Raw genomic sequence first — 20580 nt, 5'->3', positions numbered from 1 at the left:
GGGTGAGGTTGGAGCTCTGTGGCAAGAGCACCAGATCAGTCATGTAGTCCTGACCTCATGCTGCTTTATTGATACATTACACCCCTCAACAAAAGGATTAAAGTCATCTAGCAACCATAACAACTTTAAACAAGAGTAAAGCATTAAACTGATCAAATCACACAAACAAAATAGCAAGGAAGCCTTAACACCAATAAGACCAGCCAGTCAAATGCTTTCCTAAATGAAGATGCTATCTGCTTTCTAAATAAACACAAGAAAGCTGGTTATTCAGTATAAATATCTTTAGACAATGAATTCCAGAGAGGATGCCTTCCCCAAACCCCCTTGAACTTTAGGTTCACTTTAGGTGACAGATTTTTTGAGTATCATTGAATAGCAATGAATTGGTAATTGACTATTTTATGGTAATCTTACCACCCTGGGACCACTATATGAATTTTCTCCCTCAGACACCAAAACACTTGACTATCTCTAGCACCATCACAAAAAAAGGCTCTGCTTCTCACATTTGTAAGCCCTTACCTCTTAAGGTAAAATTATCTCTATCGAACATTGTTTAATTTTCCATTTAATGCTTCTCTTCACAGGTTGTTAGGGCTAGGGAAGATTTCTGGACTCCACTGCAATATTATTATCTACACATAGGTGTTTTTTCATCGTCACATTTCTAAGCCCATTTTATATTTATTCCAACCATGCTATGCACGTTCTCTCTCTCTCTCATAATAAAGCAGCAAATAGTATGTAATTAAGTATGACAGCAAGGTTTACCACCTTTTCTCAAACCTTCCCAGCTCCATTTAATCTACTTTTAAAAAACTGTTTTAATTTCAGAGATCAGGGAACAATAGGCTTGTCAGTGAATTGTGAACAGCCAGAGAGCAATGTAATTTAGGATGCTTTGCCTCCATTTCTTTGCTTGTGACATTTCCATTCTTCCCAAACTGGATCTCAAGCATGAAGACGCTGCCAGCTTTAGCAAATTAATTGTTAATGTTCCAAGAGAAATAAGAGCACAAAGGGCCACCATTTGGAACCTATTATGTTTTCAGTTCCAATGATTTTGACCACTGGACCTGGTGTGGAAGTCCCATTGCACAACTTCATGTGGGTCAAGGGCATCCACACAAATGCCCAGTTCCTCTGCTCACACAATTTATCTCTCTTTCTTTTAAAGTAGAGAATTCAGATGAACAGAGCTTCTAGACAATCAGGCTTTGGTATTAACATGATTTCCCACATAGCTGTGGTGATGGTGTCACTCTATGGCAATGTTTGCTTGTAACAGTAAGGCAAGAACCATGGTTTAATAAACTGTAATGTGCATGAGTGGCCATTTTGCTTCTTCCCCAGTGGGGGAAGTAAACAAACCAGGAAGGAGAGAGCTTAGCATTACATCCAAACTGTGGGTAGTGGTTTGTTGTTGACTTCCTGCACGATCCTAAGCATGATTTCAGTGGGATGTACTCCCTCAGTAAAGAATGCCAGCACCAGATCAGAAGATCTCAAATGCACTCTCTCTCCTTGAGCAGGGGAACAGCTCTTTCCCCACCAAGAGCACACCAGTCGCTCACTTCTGTAAATCATAACTGAGATCTGTTCCCCTGCTGTTCTCCAAGGCAATGGAAGAGCAACAAGGAGGGCAGATTAGAAATCAGGTTGGGTATGGTTTCACAGTCCAAGCACTTGCCTCACTTTACTGGATTGTGGTACCAGTCGTGCTAGTAAATCTGTGTCCTATTTCTTTCAGCAGCAACTTGAAGATGAAAAACTACCATCTTTCTATTGTATAGTTAATTAGGCCACAAAGAGAATTACATAAAGTATCTAACAGATAAGTGTATTTGTATAAATAATACTTCTGATGATCAATAATGTCACTTCTGAGAGGATAGTGACATCTGCTGGATGAAAGTGCACATTGTTATAAAATTATCTCCATCCAATAATCAACCCTCCCTTGTGGTCATATAGCCCACTAAGAGCAGCTTCACAACATAAAATAAACAAAGCAAATATAAAAAACAAACACATTAAAACATAATTTTAATTTGTGTCACACCATTTATTGAATACAGTGATGAGGAGCATTGGATGCGACTGCTGGTGGTCTCTGTAGATTCACCATAGAATCATAGAATTGTAGAGTTGGAAGACCCCGAGGGTCATCTAGTCCAAGCCCTTACAATGCAGGAATCTCAACTAAAACTTCCATGACAGATGGCCATCCAACCTCTGCTTAGAAGCACCCAATGAAGGAGAGTCATATTCCTTTTTACTCTGCTGTGGCAGCTTATGCTGGAATGGCTAATAAATGTAGTTGTGAACCAAGAGGAGGAGCTACTTTAACAGATTATACTGGAGATACATTTCAAGAGAAGAACAGGGAACAAGTGGTACCAGGCAGACATAGCTGGAAATACCAGCTGCTTGTGATATTATTCCGGCTGCTTGTGATATTATTCCGAGTCTCATATTTCTAAAGTGTCATCTGAAAAGGAGATGTGTTGCTGCTAGGCACGAGGTAAGGTAAAGGCAAAGGGACCCCTGACCATTAGGTCCAGTCGTGACCGACTCTGGGGTTGCGGTGCTCATCTCGCTTTACTGGCCGAGGGAGCCGGCGGATTATGTGGCCAGCATGACTAAGCCGCTTCTGGCAAACCAGAGCAGCGCACGGAAACGTCGTTTACCTTCCCGCCGGAGCGGTACCTATTTATCTACTTGCACTTTGACGTGCTTTCCAACTGCTAGGTTGGCAGGAGTAGGGACCGAGCAACGGGAGCTTACCCCGTAACGGGGTTTCGAACCGCCCACCTTCTGATCGGCAAGTCCTAGGCTCTGTGGTTTAACCCACAGTGCCACCCGTGTCCCCAGGCACAAGGTAGTAAGCCGCAATAAGCTCTGTGATCATTCCTTTCATTTGGGAGCGTCAGTGTGCCCCCAATGTGCTCACAATGTGCTCAATGTGTCTCCGCTCCTCCACCTGCAGCTGCTGGGTGACCTTGGGCCAGTCACACTTCTTTGAAGTCTCTCAGCCCCACTCACCTCACAGAGTGTTTGTTGTGGGGGAGGAAGGGAAAGGAGAATGTTAGCCGCTTTGAGACTCCTGAAGGGGAGTGAAAGGCGGGATATCAAATCCAAACTCTTCTTCTTCTTCTTCTTCTTCTTCTTCTTCTTCTTCTTCTTCTCACAAAGGCTTTCCTGGCAACTACAGGGTGCCCTTCATCGAAAATTAGGCATTAAAAATATTCTGTTGTAGCCAATAAATTTGAAGTGTGTGCGGTTTGAGGGGTGTGTGTTTCTCTAGTTTGCAAAGATGACCATTGGCCCAAAAAGGCTGGCGACCCCTAAGAGCCAGACCACAGGAGGCACCACGAGATCACTCAATGTTTTAATTTAATTTAATCATTCTGCCCGGACACTGAGGTCCAGCGCCGAGGTCCTTCTGGCCGTTCCCTCGCTGCAAGAAGCCAAGTTACAGGGAACCAGGCAGAGGGCTTTCTCAATAGTGGCCCCCGCCCTGTGGAACGCCCTCCCATCAGATGTCAAAGAGAACAAAAACTACCAGACCTTTAGAAGACATCTGAAGGCAGCCCTGTTTAGGGAAGCTTCTAATGTTTATTGGTTATTGTATTTTAGTGTTTCGTTGGAGGCCGCCCAAAGTGGCTGGGGGGACCCAGCCAGATGGGTGGGGTATAAATAATAAATTATTATTATTATTACTTAAAAGCTTCTGTGTGGCAGCGGCATGGCCCAAATTTGGTTGGAGTTGCAGAATTATGGGAAGGGTTTAAACCTCTCCAGCCAATTCCCCTGATCTAAATTATCCTCCCTGGCTGCTGTACACACGTCAGAGAGAAATCCAACAAGGACTCACATCCTCTCCACCTGCTGAACTTCTGCCTGTCAGAAAAATGAGGAATGCAGAAACCTTTGCCTCCAGCAGCCTAACAGGGTTCCCACCCCCCACCCCGAGATGTTTTGACGTTATTCTTTGTTTACAAAAATACTTATATACCTCTTTCTAGCATGCCAAGTCGCAGCCGCCACCCCAGGCACCTCTACGAGGCAGCAAAACCCCAACGACTCACTCCTGAGGGAACAGTTTTCAGACGGACGCCTTTCCCGCCTTCGACGGGCGGTAGGCGGGGCTTGAGCCCTCACACAAGAACATCCGGGCCTTTCCTCTCCCGGCGTTAACCGCCGCTCGAAGCCACCCACGCAGCAAACCCCCTTTCCCGATTGGTGGCTTGGGCGTGACGTCACGAGCGGGGGTTGGTGCGGGAGAGAGGGAGCAAGTTCGTAACGCCTGCGACTCCATCGCGGCCCTGCACTCTGCTCCGTCCCAGCGCAACTTGGTTTCTCCTCTCGGCAGGTCGGCCTAAGCTGCAGAGGATGATGGGAAACCGAGGGGTGTGCCAGGCCCTCGGACTCTCGCGCTCTCCCTCACACGCACGCGCAGACCTAGGCGGAGAATTGGGCGGGATTTGTTTTCTGCTTTCTGAGTGAGGGGAGGAGGACGAAAGAAGGATGACGAACTCAGATTATTATCATTATTATTATTTATTATTTCGCCAGGTTGCTAGGAAATAATGATATAATAATGATGTGTGGTAACAATTCTAAAAATAAATAAATATTAGCATCATTAAAAAACGTTTAAGAAAACAAGCAACAGAAACACGCCATTTCTGAGGGCAACTTCTATCTAGGACTTCCCAGCTGCGACTCAAATATGCCCAGTATCCAGTTCCCGTTGCAATACCATCATTAGCTCGCTTGATGCTTTTAAGTTGAAAATATCGCTCTTTTAAGCATTAAGCCCCAGAAATCGTTTACATGGTCAGGGTTCTGAGGCAATTGATTTGTTGTTTTTTTAAAAAAATTTAAAGGTACCAAAGAGAAAAAAGAAAAAACAGAAAAATACAATAAAAAAAAGAAAAACATAAATCAAATCTTTACATAACTTTCTTTCCTTTGCTTATATCCTTGACCTCCTTGCACCTCCCTTTTTTGTATTCTAGTTCAATTAGATATTTCAGCAAATCCTTTCCAACTTTGTTTTTATCCTACTAATTTATCTTAATATACTGTAATTTTACATTCTCATCTTTCACCAATTAACAATCCATTTATACTTAATCCTTTATATCATTTCTGCTAATGCCAGATTACTTCATTCCCACATCCTTCTAACATTCCTTAATTTTACAATGTTTCTGTAGGTAAACTTTAAATTTCTTCCAATCTTCTTCCACCAACTCTTCTCCCTGGTCTCGGATTCTGCCAGTCATTTCCACCAGTTCCATATAGTCCATCACCTTCATCTGCCATTCTTCCCGGGTGGGTAGATCTTGTGTCTTCCAATACTTTGCAATAAGTATTCTTGCTGCTGTTGTGGCATACATAAAAAAAGTTCTATCCTTCTTTAACACCAATTGGCCGACCATGCCCAGGAGAAAGGCCTCTGGTTTCTTCTGAAAGGTATATTTAAATACCTTTTTCATTTCATTATAGATCATCTCCCAGAAAGTCTTAATCCTTGGGCATGTCCACCAAAGGTGAAAAAATGTACCTTCAGTCTCTTTACATTTCCAACATTTATTATCGGGCAAATGATAGATTTTTGCAAGCTTGACTGGTGTCATGTACCACCTGTATATCATTTTCATTATATTCTCTCTTAAGGCATTACATGCCATAAACTTCATATCTGTGGTCCATAACTGTTCCCAGTCAGCCATCATAATGTTATGTCCAACATCTTGTGCCCATTTTATCATAGCAGATTTCACCATTTCATCCTGAGTACTCCATTTCAACAGCAAGTTATACATTCTTGACAAGTTCTTAATTTTAGGATCTAACAGTTCTGTTTCCAATTTTGATTTCTCCACCTGAAAACTAATTTTCTTATCCAAATTGTAAGCCTCCATTATTTGGTAATAGTGAAGCCAATCCCGTACTTTGTTTTTTAGTTTTTCAAAACTCTGCAGTTTTAATCTGTCTCCTTCTTGTTCCAGTATTTCCCAATATTTCGGCCAGTTGGCCTCCATATTGACCTTTTTCTGAGCCTTTGCTTCCATTGGTGACAACCACCTTGGAGTTTTATTTTCAAGCAAATCCTTATATCGGCAATTGATTTGATAATAGGGCGTCTCTGAACATGCACAGAGACACTCCCCCGTCGCCTCCTCCAATGTATGGAGATTATGTGGATAGAACTACCAGATTACATGACCTGGTTTTCTTTAAGTGCAATCAAGCAATCTTCCATTTTATAATAACTAATAAAATAAAAACACGAGATAGTATATTGGGCAGTATGCCCCCGTAGGGCTTAGAAATCTGCTTTATATAAAGTCAGACCATGAGTCCTACTTCAGTATTTTCTATGCTGAATGGGGGGGGGGGTGCGGTTCAGACAGGAGATGATGAGGGCTGAAGGATGGGCTTTTTGCATGCAAAGTATGCACTCTGCCATTGTTATGATTATGATTATTTTATTTCTAACTGCCCTTCATCCAAAGATCACAGGGCAGTTTACAATATAAAAACACAAAAATACGTAACATAGTAACCAACAAAAACAGCACCCTTCCTGTTCAAAAGGCCATAGGTAGTTTAATTAGCCAAAGACCTGGGAGAAGAGGAATGTTTTTGCCTGATACTAACGCGGGTGGCGCTGTGGGTAAAAGCCTCAGCGCCTAGGGCTTGCCGATCGCATGGTTGGCGGTTCGAATCCCCGTGGCGGGGTGCGCTCCCGTTGCTCGGTCCCAGCGCCTGCCAACCTAGCAGTTCGAAAGCACCCCCGGGTGCAAGTAGATAAATAGGGACCGCTTACTAACGGGAAGGTAAACGGCGTTTCCGTGTGCAGCTCTGGCTCGCCAGAACAGCGATGTCACGCTGGCCACGTGACCCGGAAGTGTCTCCGGACAGCGCTGGCCCCTGGCCTCTTAAGTGAGATGGGCGCACAACCCCAGAGTCTGTCAAGACTGGCCCGTACGGGCAGGGGTACCTTTACCTTTACCTTTAACCATACGGAAACTGTTGTAAAATGAATGTAACACACCTGATCCCTGAAAGCCAGAGAGCCCTCTTGTATCCCTCAAATGCTGGTGCAATCCAGTTGCAGTTGTGGGCAGGATTCAGTGTCTTTTAACAGTTGGACTCAGGAAATTTCAGCACCTGCCAAAATACTGTCTTCTACAGGAGGTCTGTTCTATACTACATCATTATGCAAGGGGGTGATGCTCTGGTTGTACCTGCCACCCATGCCACAGTGCGTCAGGTTTTCTGGTAGGCAGAAGTTGCTATATGGAGATGCTGAGATGTGGATTCAAGAATACACTACTCATTTGTTCATAAATAAACTAAAGAAGAAATTACTTGTAGGACCTGGTGTCAAAAATGGGAGCTACTGTATTTATATTTGACATATTGATAAAACAAAGAATTGGTGGAACTTGTTCTTCATTCTAATTACAGTGGTACCTCAGGTTACGGACGCTTCAGGTCCAGAAATATTACCTCAGGTTAGGAACTTTGCTTCAGGATGAGAACAGAAATAAGCAGCGGCAGCAGGAGTGGTGCTAAAGTGGTGCTTCAGGTTAAGAACAGTTTCAGGTTAAGAACAGACCTCCCAAACGAATTACGTTCTTAACCCGAGGTACCACTGTACTGTGTGGACACCTACACCAGGCAGAAATGGAGTGTAAACACAGGCTTTCTCTCTCAGCTGAGACAGGCAGATCCTATGCATGTTCACTCAAAAGGAATAAAAGTGATATTTGACCAAGTGGATGTTCTGAGATTAATATTGTTATGTTTGCATAATCATTTACCCAAAGTACTCTACTGATTCAGAATGTCTGTTCCTCAATAATCACAAGCTTGTCCTATGCGAATATTAACTAGATATGCTGGTCTTACAGTACAGAAGACAGTAACTGTAAAGCGCTCACATACACTGGATCTCATTTGCTGATCTGATTGTTGGATCTATAAAAGTAACAGCATGCTGTACAGTCAACAAAGTAAGAAAGAAGGTAGCATTTTATAATAGTAATCTTTACAGGCAGACTGTTAAGCATGTGAAATTAGGGGAAATTGGTAATTTCCGTAGTATGCAGTAAAAGCTGATAAAACACATCACTACCCCAATTCCAGGTGTTCCGACAGTTGTTTTTAAATTACAAATATCATTGATTTAGCAAAGAACTGTTCACTTGGGGAATAATAAAAAGACTATGTGTAGTCTTTAAAGGCTTCCATGTTGCTTCATTTGGAAACAGTTCCATTATAATGCAGGCTCCTGGGAATCTGAGAAACTTCTGATGTTTTCCCCCATAGTAGAATTATACCCAGAAATGATTTGATGAAATGTTATGGCCTACTTCATGCATAAAGAGAACTTCTGCTCATTAAACCAATGACAGTAGATATTTTCTGCCCTTGTGCCCACTTCTAGGAACAATTATGAAACTAACAAAGCTTACAGAACCTGGGAGAAGAACTGTATTAGAACAGAGTTTTACCAGATGTTGCCTTCAAACGATCTATAATTGTATTTGTCTCTCATTACCGACAGCAGCCACAGCCTGCCATAGAAAGATCCTATTTCTCTCTTTGTGAGATCACAGAGTAGATGGACAGTTAATGCATCAGCAGCAAAGGTAACTCAACAACTTGAATTCTTGCTTATTTTCCGTATTACTAACAAAAATCAAGATAGATGGCTGTATCTCAGGTAAAACTATTGGCATTAGTTAAAAATATGGGAGGTCCTCATAGAGCACCCAGTTTAACTGGATCCTATTTGCACAATGGATTCATTTTTAAAATGATATGGAAGAGGGCTTCACTACTGAAGTATTTTATCTTCATGTAGGTATGAAATACATTTTATATATACTCTTTCCAGCTTTTGGATGAGACCGAAAGACTGCAAACAACTTCAAAGAAGGGCAATAGGATAGGATTTAATTTGGAAAAATGAAAATATATATATATAAGGAACTCAGTGTGCTCTGTTTAGATTATGGAAGCTAAAAGATTGTGGGATTTTAGTAGGCGGGAAAAGGTTTCTGAGATTCAGTTGCTCTTGAATCTTGCAGAAAAGGTATAGAAGCTGGCAAAGAACTAAAGTTATATGAATTCACTCTTGAGAACCAAGGATAATAGTAAGGGTTGTTTAATTAGCAAAGCTGCTATTTGTAGATCAATTATGTTGGGTAGCCTTTACAATGAGATTAGGCATCTACTTGAAATGAAAAATGTATTCTGTACCTTTGTATGGTTTGGCAGAGTGTTGCCTATAACACTATAACATGTATATGAAACTATTAGCTAGTGGATTAAGAAAGTCAGAGGAGTGTTGTGTTCAGAGACTAAGAGCAGGTTCAAATCCCTGCTGAGTGATAAGCCTAATTGGGTGACTATTGTCCAGGAACTCTCTCTTAGCCTGATCTACGGTACTTCATAGGATGATTTTGAGAATAATGCGGGTGGGGGAGCTACCCTGAGCTCCTTGGGAGAAGCACAGCATAAACATGTAATAAAAAGAACAGGTAAACTACAAAACAAAAAAAATTCCTTCCAGTAGCACCTTAAAGACCAACTAAGTTAGTTCTTGGTATGAGCTTTCGTGTGCATGCACACTTCTTCAGATACTTCAGATACTTCTTCTGAAGAAGTGTGCATGCACACGAAAGCTCATACCAAGAACTAACTTAGTTGGTCTTTAAGGTGCTACTGGAAGGAATTTTTTTGTTTTGACTATGGCAGACCAACACGGCTACCTATCTGTAAGGTAAACTACAGTCATTGTTTATGACACTGCTAAAATATTATGCGTTGTGCTATAGATCAACTGGCTTTGATTTTTAAGAAAAATAAGAGCCAGTTTGGAGATAGGAAATGTTTAAATGGCTACTGATGGAAAAAACATATACTGCTGTTTTTTTGTTTTGTTTTTTAATAATCTTTATTAGGTTAAATTACACACATATACACAAAAATTTACAAAGAATTTACACTCTCATGTTCCAGAAATATTTTTTCTCCCTTTTCCTTTTCTTTCCCCCCCTTTCTCTTTAAAACATATACTGCTGTTGATGAGAATTTTTTCCCCACGACACTCCAAATGTTCCACAAAATGGTACCAGTATTTAACCATCAGTGTTGTACAGGTTGCAGAGTTATTCTACAGCAACATACATCCAATAAGACCTACATAAAGAAGTAACTGACAGGTTATTTAGTTCACCCATATAAGATACTGTAAGAGAGGCACAGAAGAAAAGAGGGAAAGGGGGGAAATAATAAAAGGGTTTATTATCAGATTATTACTAAAAGAACACGTGGATAACTTTCATCCTGTACCTTATCAATCCAGTACTGGATGTACAAGCTCAATTTCTGCATGAATAAATCATTTTGTTGTTGAACCTCTTTAGTTCTGACAATATTGGAGGGCTTGACCATATAAGCCAGGTCCCTGAATCATTAAGAACCAATCCTCAACAAATAGCATGAATGAATGGGCCATGTGACCTCATGTAACCTCCTAAGGCCTCATCCTGCATGGTAACTCAAAAACACATCGCTCACATAGCACCAGGGAGCCAGCACAGGTCAGGGAGCATGGAGAGAAGCTTGGTTGGCCTACGGAATGAAATACTACTAGAGAATAAAAAAAGTTTTATTTGAAATACTGTATTTTTCGCCCCATAGGACGCACCGGCCCATAGGACGCACCTAGTTTTTTGGGGGGGGGAATAAAGAAAAAAAATTAATTCCCCCCCCCCAGGTGTGGGGCTGGGGCGGGGGACACCCGAGCTTCCCCCGACCCTAGCCCCCGAACAGGCAGCTCTCCGCAAGCCTTGGGAGACCGGCGCGACTTCCCGCCAGGCTCCCACGCTTACAGATATCTGCCTGAAGCCCAAACCAGGTCGGGGAACAGCGGGATGGCGGCGCTCCACCTCCCCGCTGTTCCCCAAGCCTGTGGAGCTGGCAGCGGGGAGAAACGCGCTTCTCCCCGCTGCCAGCCTCCAAACCAAGTGGGGGAACTGAAGCCCGGGGCTCGCCGACCCCTCTTGTTCTCCAGGCTTCAGCAAAAGCCTGCATTCGCCCCATAGGAAGCACACACATTTCCCCTTCATTTTTGGAGGGGGGAAAGTGCGTCCTATAGGGTGAAAAATACGCTAAAATGCACCACAGCCAGTCCTTCAGTATGCTTCCTTTCAGCTGCCATAATCAGAACATCTCTAATCAGTAATGCTTTCCCAAGCAATGTTCTATTTCCCTGCACTTCTTTTTGTATTCAGACGTGAGAAATGTCTCCTGATGAGTCCTGGTCGCCAGCTGCAGATGACAGCCAAGCATCAAAACTAGCAAGGAAATCCAGAGATGCCCCCTTTGTTCCCATAGGTGAGTTGAACCCTTCAGGACTTTTGAGTCCATGTGGTACAGTGGGTAGAGTGTTTGGACTTGCTGCGGAGAGACTTGTCAGAGTTTGAATCCCTACTCAGCAGTCTGTCTCCCTGGGTGATCAGTCACACACAAACTCAGCCTAATTTACCTTGCAGCCTTGTTGTGAGGGTAAAGTAAAGGTAAAGGGACCCCTGACCATTAGGTCCAGTCACGGCCGACTCTGGGGTTGCGGCGCTCATCTCGGCATACAGCTTCCAGGTCATGTGGCCAGCATGACTAAGCTGCTTCTGGCGAACCAGAGCAGTGCACGGAAATGCCGTTTACCTTCCTGCCGGAGAGGTACCTATTTATCTACTTGCACTTTGACGTGCTTTCGAACTGCTAGGTTGGCAAGAGCAGGGACTGAGCAACGGGAGCTCACCCCGTTGCGGGGATTCGAACCACCGACCTTCTGATCAGCAAGCCCTAGGTTCTGAGGGTATATACACCCTAATATATGCCATCTGCAGCTCTGTAGAATCAGGGTGGGATATAACCACTCCGGCGGGAAGGTAAACAGCGTTTCCGTGTGCTGCTCTGGTTTGCCAGAAGCGGCCACATGACTTGGAAAAACTGTCTGCGGACAAACGCCGGCTCCCTCGGCCAGTAAAGTGAGATGAGTGCCGCAATCCCAGAGTCATCCGCGACTGGACTTAAGAGTCAGGGGTCCCTTTACCTTTACCTGTTATAACTCTGAGAACTCAATAAATTAGTGATGGTGGTCAGTCTCTGGGTTATGGCTTCAAATGCTGTTGTGCCAATAATGCTATAGCTAAGAGGGATATGGAGATAGTCTCTCCAGTCAGCGACTAAATTCCATCTGCTATATCTGGTTCCTATATCTGTTGAGTTCTAACTCTTGCTCTGTTTTGCTGCATTATTTTGTATTATATTACAGTGGTACCTCAGGTTACATACGCTTCAGGTTACAGACTCCGCTAACCCAGAAATATTACCTCGGGTTAAGAACTTTGCTTCAGGATAAGAACAGAAATTGTGCTCTGGCGCGGCAGCAGAGGGAGGCCCCATTAGCTAAAGTGGTACTTCAGGTTAAGAACCGTTTCAGGTTAAGTACGGACCTCCAGGACGAATTAAGTACTTAACCTGAGGTACCACTGTACTGCTTTAAATTGGCAATTTTTGCAGTTTGATGGAAATGTGGGATACCTCCCTCTTTCTGTGTGTGCATAAATGGTTTTCTTCCAGTTTTGCTGTATCTTATGTACAGATTAGTCTGCTTTGCTGGAGCAGAAGAAGAGTTCATGTTCAAGAACAGAGTGGTGCAGGTAGAATCCCATAGGAATGTCCAGACTTGTGTGTGAGGCAGTGTGTGTTCAGAGTCACATCTATATAGCTCTCTGCTGCCTTGGTGACCATCCATAAGGTGGCACACCTCAGATTGGAAACTGGAGAACTGAGTGGTTTTCAAGAATATAGAAGTTGGATGCTCCTAGTATAAGAAACAGGTAGGAAACACATTGTGGCTCCATATTCCATGCCACAGACTTAATACCATCCTTTTAAAAAAGTCTGTATTTTAAACAGACAAGTGAATGACATTTCTTTTTTTGCTAGTAGGATTTCCTTTAAAAAATGTGCCTACATTGAGAGAGCTAAGCAGAAGCCTTGCAAACTGTCACAGTTTCACCCATCAACCTTCATTAGTCTTCCTTCCCATTTATCAGCTCCAGCTGAACTGCATCAGACCAGGTGCCTTTCCAGAATTTAAAGTGATTTGTACATGCAATGCCCACTAACACAGGCTAATTTGTATGCACTGTTGCCAATTAAGCTGGCTGCAAGGACAGTGCTTGCCTCCTGCAGACCAGGTTTGCAGTTAAAAGATAAAAAAGAAATGTCATTATATTGAATTTACGCATCAAACACTAAGAAACAAAAAGAAAAAGTACATCACCTGACAAATCTCCCAAAACCAAACTGTTCAGGAGATAAAGCTCAACACATCTGGATGTCACTTCAGAGCAATATTTTTTATTATTATTTTGGATTGAGGGAGAGTTGTTATGGTTACAGTGAATGGACCTGGGAATTGAAATCCTAGCCTTCACCCCAGAAAATGAAACATCCTGTTGGAACAAAATGAGCTGTCATTTATTAATCATTGCTTTAAACAACATTTTGATTCAGAAGGGGGTCTATTTTTAAAATGTGTACACAACATGGTTGGTTTACCACATCTGCACCCAATTCTTGATTCAAGGAGCTGAGGGTGGCATACATGGGCTTCATATTCACAACCTTTCAAGCTGGGTAGGATGAGAACTAGTGACTAACTCACTTAGCTTACAGGGACATGAACCCAGCAGTGGGTTGAGCACTCTACCAGTTCATCAGGGAGGAACCCAGGAAAGCAAACGGGCGATGCAAAATGACTATGCGTGTGTGATTTCAACTAACAAAGTAGGAAGGGTATACCTCCTCTTTTGGCTCCTTGAGACGGTCCATTGCATCATCATCATTTATTTATTTTTAAAGTATTAAAACCCAATATGGTGACAACTACTGCTTTAGATGCCTTTAAGGGAGAGATTCCGGCATGAATAGGAATCGTTGAGACAATGGGCAGGGCTGCTGGCTTCATGTCCTGCCTGTATCCTCCATAAAGGCACCTGGCTGGTCTCTGTTAGGAAGAGAATGTTGAATTACATGGAGTCTTAACCTGATCCAGCAAGGCAATGTTGGTGCTCAGTGCTTAACTACACCCCTCTCTTTAATATCCAGGTCTGGCAGGCTGCTTTGCTGTAGTAGGCTATGGGCTTTACAAGCTGAAACACAGAGGAAGCCAAAAAATGTCAGTCCACCTCATCCACATGAGAGTTGCAGCCCAAAGCTTTGTTGTAGGTGCAATAACAGTAGGTAAGAGAACATGTTGTTGTGATCAGTGCCCTTTTGTTAAGTAATCTCCCCGCTGTTCAGTTTAGCTTCTGAGGCCATGTCTCTCTCTCCCCCCCCAAAAAAAACCACACCAAGCCAAGAGTCAGAGGTTCCCCACCACACCCACCTGTCAATCAGATTGTAGGTGAGGTCCAATCCTGCTGGGTGCTGCTTTTCTAGTGTGTTTCCTGCAGGGAATGTGCTAGGAAAGCAGAACTCTTCCCCCTCGCCCCCGTTGGGCACAGCCACCCATCTATTAATCACCTGATTGCCATCATGGTGTCAGATGACTGACAGATGGATCGGCCCACTCGCCTGTCAACATTGGCCGATGGGGTGGGTAAAGATCTGGCTCATGGGGCTGAAAACGTTCCCTGGCAGGCTGTAGTGAGTAAACAGGTAGCACTGTAGTTTTTGATTCAAAGCCCTGAGCTTTTGTTGTCGAGTCATCACCAGGCAACAGATCCATTTACCTGTGCTAAGATAGCAAAGGTGACCTTATTTCTGTTCAATACAACAGTTGCTGGATGATATTGAAGCAGCCATTGCTAACTAATATATCTGTTTTCTTTTGTTAGGAGTTTTATATTCCATGTATACAGATTACATGAAACGTTCCGGCACCAGTGGACCGAACAAATGATCATCATCATCAAAGCAAAGAGGAAGAGCAAAACATTTGATTCAGTATTATTTTATAAAAAGTTGAATGTATAAGTGTTTTTAGAATGTATTCCAAGTATGCCGCCAGGATTCTCACCACCCTCCCCATTTATTAAAGCAGCTTTTATATGCTGAAGACAATCTCTGCATTGGGCATCCAGATCTGAGTCAACTTTGCAGCTTTTTCCTGGTTTGAGTTGAACATTCGCTCTCAAGGTTCAGAGTTGTGTCCAGTTTTTAGAAAGACCAGCAGCTAAGCCCCCTAGGGGAGTCTTAACGTGGCTAATGTCTGGGCATAGGAAGCTGCGTGATACAGAGTCAGACCGCTGGTTTGTCTTCTCAGCCTCTACACTGGCAGCTGCTCTCTAAGGCATCGGCCAGTGGGCTCCCTCCTACCTGAGTTCTTTTTGATAATGTCTGGAACTGAGCTTGCGATTTCACTTACACCATGCATGCGGCTTTGCCATTGAGTTGAGAGGCCTTCCAACATCCATGCCAGTGCACCCACCAAAACAACAACACCAGAATAAAGCCTGCCACACATTTTTAGGATATACACATGAACAGGTGAAGCATAAATGTGACAAATATTTGTTGGCAAACGTTATCACACACATACACATTTCAGGCAGCTGGGATCATCCATAGCTTCTTGTCAAATGCACATATAATGGCAAACCCAAACAACCTCAGTGCAGTTAAATGCAAGCTGGGCTCATTCAGACCACCTCAATTACCCTGGAATGAGTTCGTTCACTCGGAGAGGTTTGATCATCTGAATCATCTTGCCAAGTGATAAGAGGGATTCTACTGCTCATCAGGTGATAAGGTGTGGCAAAATATGTAGCAGGAAGTGTGATAAAATGGTCACCTATTTGGGCTCAGTGGTTTTCCCATATTGCCTATAATAGCATTTTGTACAAATTAGGCCTTGCTCATTTTTTTTTTCTTCCAAAGTAGCAACATTCCTTAAGCAGCCTCAACAGAATTATTTTACTTCTACTTCCCCCCGCTGTAATGATTCCTGCAGCAGTGTCTCCTTGCGTTCTAAGTCAGAAGACAAAGAAAGGCTGATGAAATCAGATAACAAGATTAGAAACCAGAAAGGTAGTGTAGAGTTGACATACTTTATTTGAAAACCTGGACCTCTGTTGAAACAAATAATGATCAGTACATTTAATATAAATTAGTGCCAAATATAAAACAAGAATACCAAATATACTTCTGAATTCCTCTTGCTTAGGAATCATAAGTAGTGAGAGTACTGTTGTACTCAAGTCCTACTTGTGGCTCCCATAGGCATCTGGCTGAGAATAGGATGCTGAACTAGATGGTCCTTTGACCTGACCCAGCTGGGCTTGTCTTGAAATCTGAATGGGTTTTGTAACAGAGCACAGATTGCATATATACCATTCAGCATGTCTTGTAACACAACTGCAGGTATTTAGTGCATCCTGAGTGGAAGATACATGTGACATTTTTAGAACAGAGCGGCTGCCCGGGAAACCTCACTATGTTTGGTTCAAACATATCTATTTTGGCCAAGTTCAGTGGGACACACTTCTTGTGCCCAAGTTTGTGCGTGTGAATGTGGCATGTTTTTTGATGCACACAAATCCAATTTAAGGTAGGAAGCAAAGCAACACCTGATTCTATGCATGCTTACTCAGAATCAAGCCCCACTGAGTTGAATGCGGCTTACTAGCAAGTTGATTATGAACAGAACTCAAGCCTTAGGCTGTCCGCAATAAGTTACAGAATGGGTGACTCTCCTTATGCAATGAAGAAATGCAATTTGTAGAGCAAAGGAGCTATTAGTATGATGGTGTCTGTACTGTTTCAAGTGCAATGGCAGTACCAAGTTGTCTCGCATCACAGAGAACAATCAGACAACTCTAATATATGTGGCCAACTTTGCAAACTAGAACAGCTGCAAATTTGATTAAATACTGGCATTTTCTGCAGATACTGCATGTACACGGCCATATGTGTCTGTTTCTGTGAGCACGAGGGCTAGAAACTTGGGGAAAGTTTCAGAGATAAAACTTAAGCAACAGGTAGGTACCATCTTCTGTTCATACAATGAACAACTCTACTCAAATATCGAGGATTGGCTGAAACCTTGACAGAGCACCGCAAGGCCTAAACTAAATTTGCATCACTTCTATATTGACTTTGGATTACAATGTAAGCTGCGATTGAATGTGTTGTTAAATTAACCGGGTAAAATGTCACACTAATACAGGAAAAAAGGACCCTTAACTTGCTGTAAATTAAAAACACACATTTACCAGCAGCAGAGTAAATGACGCAAGCTGCAACTCTTTCTGAAACTGTTATTTCAAGTTTTACCTAATAAATCAGACGTGACATATTAAGCACAGAGTATGTGCAATGTGAGTTAAAGGAGTCAGCTGATGTGAGATTTTGCCAGCCATGTCATTTTAACAACTCTGTACCAAATTGAGCAGTAGTCAAAATGAAAGAAAGGGGCTCTTGTTACACTTTATGGCACCCTGTACGATGAGGGTGCTGTAATATATATATATTAATAGGGTCAGCAGAAGAAACAGGAGTTGCAGGCTAGAGTTCTTTTGCTTCTCGAAAAAAGAAAAGAAAGCTGTTATACTTGAATCTCGTGAACTTAGTCTTGCAATCGCAGCTCTGCACATAGAACAAGTTTCCTCAGCCACAAGGAAAATTCAATTATGTTAGTTTCCTAATCCGATAGCAAGAAGGACCATGGGGATAGCCAGGCTGGGTGCACTCTGTGTCAAACAAAAACCCAAATTCTCCATCTGGAATAGTGAACCTGCTTGATTTCATTTGGACTCCTTTTTAACAGGATAGTATTGAGGATAAAATGCCAAGAAGGATATTTCTCAACTTTCAGAAAAGACGCTTGTCAGTTTTCCAGAAATTGAGGGGTGTGTGATCATTTCTCCCTTAGACAGGAAAGACAGTGATCTGCATCAAACGGAAATCAAATCACCAGTACCTTTACTGTAGTTACTATGTTTCAAGTATGGGTCACTGTCAAATACCTGTAAAGCAAGTAAAGGGCTTTCAAAAGTGAAAATGACAGACAAGACAGGGGTATGGAACTCTCCGTCTGCTATTGCTAGACCCTGCCTCCAAATAAACAAGTTTGCCCCTGGCACATTTCTCCCAATTTGAGGCCAGAAATGAGATCCAACTAGGAGTAAAATGTTGGGGGCACAAGGAGAGGTAGCTGGGTAGAGAGGGAGGCCAGCGGTTGAATGAAGAGTTCAGCACCCACCTCCCGCTAATTGCTTTTCAAATTTTAGTACCCACACCTCCAGTATTTTGAAGATGTTTGGTGGTGACCCACATTTCAAGATATGTGCCTGTCCATCACTATTACATACAATCTCAGCTTCACAATGATTTAACCCAAGCTCTCTGTCAGTCCTTTTGTAACTTTTCTAGGTGACCTTAGGCACAGCTTCTAAAGAAGTCTATTTTCCAGTGTACCAGACAATCCTTAATAGCATACAGTAATTCCTTTCCCCTTGTGCTCCTCTCTCTTGAAGTTGCAAATTATTGGATGTTTGCAGTAACATATCAGAACCAATCAAACTTGGCTTAGGGCAGCATAGGAGGGCTTTATGTTCTTTGTCTTTAAAGTCACACCCTTACTAGTTCGGAGGGGATTCATCTAATTGAGGCTTGGTCGGCATCAATGTTGTTGAGGAGGAAGAGTTCTGAATGACCAGTGAGTCCCAGGTGATACTAGAGAAGGAAGAAAAAGAGGTGTCAGTTAGGAATGCTCTCTAGGAGAAATGAAAACATAGTTGAAATCAGGTATGATCAGATCTCCCAAGTTTTCCAAGTGGGAGTCCAAACTCTAAAGAGCTGCAGCCATTTGTTAGGAAGGTTGCTGGCTTATGGGTGGGGAACATCATAATAATAATAATAATAATAATAATAATAATAATAATAATAATAATTTATTTATACCCTGGCCTCCCCAGCCAAGGCCAGGCTCAGGGCGGCTAACAAGCAATAATAAAAACAAGTTGAATGAATACAATTTAAAAACAAAATTAAAATACAACATTAAAATATTGAAACATTAAAGTATTAAAAGGTAGCCTCATCACAGGAGGAGAAAGGGAAAGAAAAAAGAAAGAGAGGGAGGGAATCAAATTGGCTCCAAGCCAAAGGCCAGGCGGAACAACTCTGTCTTACAGGCCAGGCGGAAAGAAATCGGATTCTGCAGGGCCCTAGTCTCATGAGGCAGAGCGTTCCACCAGGCCAGGGCCAGTGTTGAAAAGGCCCTGGCTCTGGTTGAAGCCAATCTAACTTCCTTAGGGCCCGGGACCACTAGGGTCTTGCTATTTATGGACCTTGAGGCTCTCCATGGGGCATACTGGGAGTTGGGGCCGAAGGGATTTGGCAGTCCAAACATGTGGATGCACCCAGTTCCCCTACCCCATAGTAGCTCCCTTCCCCATACTTCATTATTTCAGGAGGCCAGCTCACCAGCAAACCCAATCCCAGGAACCCATTCCTTAAATAAATTAAACCAAAATTCCAGAAGTGTAGCCATGATTAAGAGAACCACCACCAACATTAGCACTGTCAAGGCTTGTTAAAAGCTAACAGATCTATTGTGTTGCAAGTAGGTCACAGCTCACGTCACCAGATGTGCAAGCCCCCGAGTGGGTAGGTATATATATTCCCTGAATACAGAATGGAGTGGGGAAGTGGTTTACTAAGTGAAGCCAAAAAGTTGAGCAGAGCAAGAGGCAGCAGTTGGGTATGTCACACAACTGTGCAGATCACAAAGGAATAGTGCATGAAGTTAATTCAAGATCCAGTCAAATGAACAAAAGACCTGATCATAGCACTCTGGATCAGTGACCCCAGGTGAAGATCAGGGATGGCAAGATTTAACGTGTAAATGCACACTTAAAGAGTTCCAATCTCTATTACAATTTATTTAGGCAGAGGGCCTTCTCGGTAGTGGCGCCCACCCTGTGGAACGCCCTCCCATCAGATGTCAAAGAAATAAATAACTATCTGACTTTCAGAAGATATCTGAAGGCAACCCTGTTTAGGGAAGTTTTTGATGTTTGATCGTGTTTTTAATATTCTGTTGGGAGCTGCCCAGAATGGCTGGGGAAACCCAGCCAGGTGGGTGTGAGATATACACTCTCTCTCTCTCTCTCTCTCTCTCTCTCTCTGTGTGTGTGTGTGTGTGTGTGTGTAGCCAGAGTATATTCTCTTGAGCAGAAGCTGACTTGTTTGGCCTATATTTATGGCAGCTGATGCCATTAGTCCACCTTAGAAGATATGTCGATGAATGGACCCTTGATAACAGAGCTGATGTTGTTCGATTGCAAAACAGACTTGCTCCAGTACATATGGAGACTGTTGTGTTTGTTGCAGGGTTTGTAACTCTGTTTTGTGGCTCATAATTGTTAGTAAGCGGCTTCCATAAGTTGTGGGGTTGTTTCTAAGCAGGGGCAAGTCTTCAGCCCAAGGCCAATGAGTAGGGAGGATAATTATCTGTGTTGATGA

The 20580-nt window shown here is 42.8% G+C and overlaps 2 protein-coding genes and 1 long non-coding RNA gene across 11 annotated transcripts in view; 1 reads left to right on the top strand and 2 right to left on the bottom strand.

Moving 5' to 3' along the window:
* LOC310840253 overlaps positions 1-4166 on the bottom strand; it is a 31053-nt gene extending 26887 nt beyond the window's left edge. The window contains exon 1 of the long non-coding RNA XR_014561875.1: positions 4022-4166. This is a non-coding gene — a long non-coding RNA (uncharacterized lncRNA). The remainder of the gene's footprint in view (positions 1-4021) is intronic.
* Positions 4167-4243: 77 nt separating this feature from the next.
* On the top strand, positions 4244-15174 carry HIGD1C (HIG1 hypoxia inducible domain family member 1C). 4 transcript variants are annotated; one of them, XM_083729545.1, is made up of 6 exons: positions 4286-4378; positions 7921-8039; positions 8594-8678; positions 11331-11433; positions 14218-14352; positions 14949-15174. In XM_083729545.1, the coding sequence occupies exons 4-6, from the start codon at positions 11340-11342 to the stop codon at positions 15011-15013; spliced, it is 294 nt and encodes a 97-aa protein (XP_083585671.1). In that variant the 5' UTR covers positions 4286-4378; positions 7921-8039; positions 8594-8678; positions 11331-11339; the 3' UTR covers positions 15014-15174. The 4 variants fall into 4 exon arrangements, with proteins under 4 accessions (XP_083585669.1, XP_083585670.1, XP_083585671.1 ...); XM_083729543.1 differs by lacking the exon at positions 7921-8039 and having other exon boundaries at positions 4244-4378; XM_083729544.1 differs by lacking the exon at positions 7921-8039 and having other exon boundaries at positions 4251-4378; positions 8597-8678.
* Positions 15175-16149: 975 nt separating this feature from the next.
* The window catches only part of SLC11A2 (solute carrier family 11 member 2), a 68362-nt gene continuing 63931 nt past the window's right edge, over positions 16150-20580 (bottom strand). For all 6 annotated transcript variants that reach the window (XM_083729424.1, XM_083729425.1, XM_083729426.1 and 3 more), the window contains one exon: positions 16150-18786. In XM_083729424.1, the coding sequence (XP_083585550.1) occupies positions 18709-18786 (78 nt within the window). In that variant the 3' untranslated portion in view covers positions 16150-18708. The remainder of the gene's footprint in view (positions 18787-20580) is intronic.

The sequence above is a fragment of the Podarcis gaigeae genome (assembly GCF_964106915.1).
Source record: "Podarcis gaigeae genome assembly, chromosome: 2".
NCBI classification, from domain to species: domain Eukaryota; kingdom Metazoa; phylum Chordata; class Lepidosauria; order Squamata; family Lacertidae; genus Podarcis; species Podarcis gaigeae.
The sequence above is the reverse complement of the archived record's forward strand: the minus strand, read 5'-3'. Positions and strand labels throughout refer to the sequence as shown.

Bases quoted from the DNA above. Each gene is read 5' to 3' on its own strand.
- HIGD1C (XM_083729543.1), top strand. From the start codon at position 11,340: ATGTCTCCTGATGAGTCCTGGTCGCCAGCTGCAGATGACAGCCAAGCA. The intron at 11,434-14,217 runs GTGAGTTGAACC...TTTAATATCCAG, and splicing joins TGCCCCCTTTGTTCCCATAG to GTCTGGCAGGCTGCTTTGCT. The intron at 14,353-14,948 runs GTAAGAGAACAT...TTCTTTTGTTAG, and splicing joins TGTAGGTGCAATAACAGTAG to GAGTTTTATATTCCATGTAT.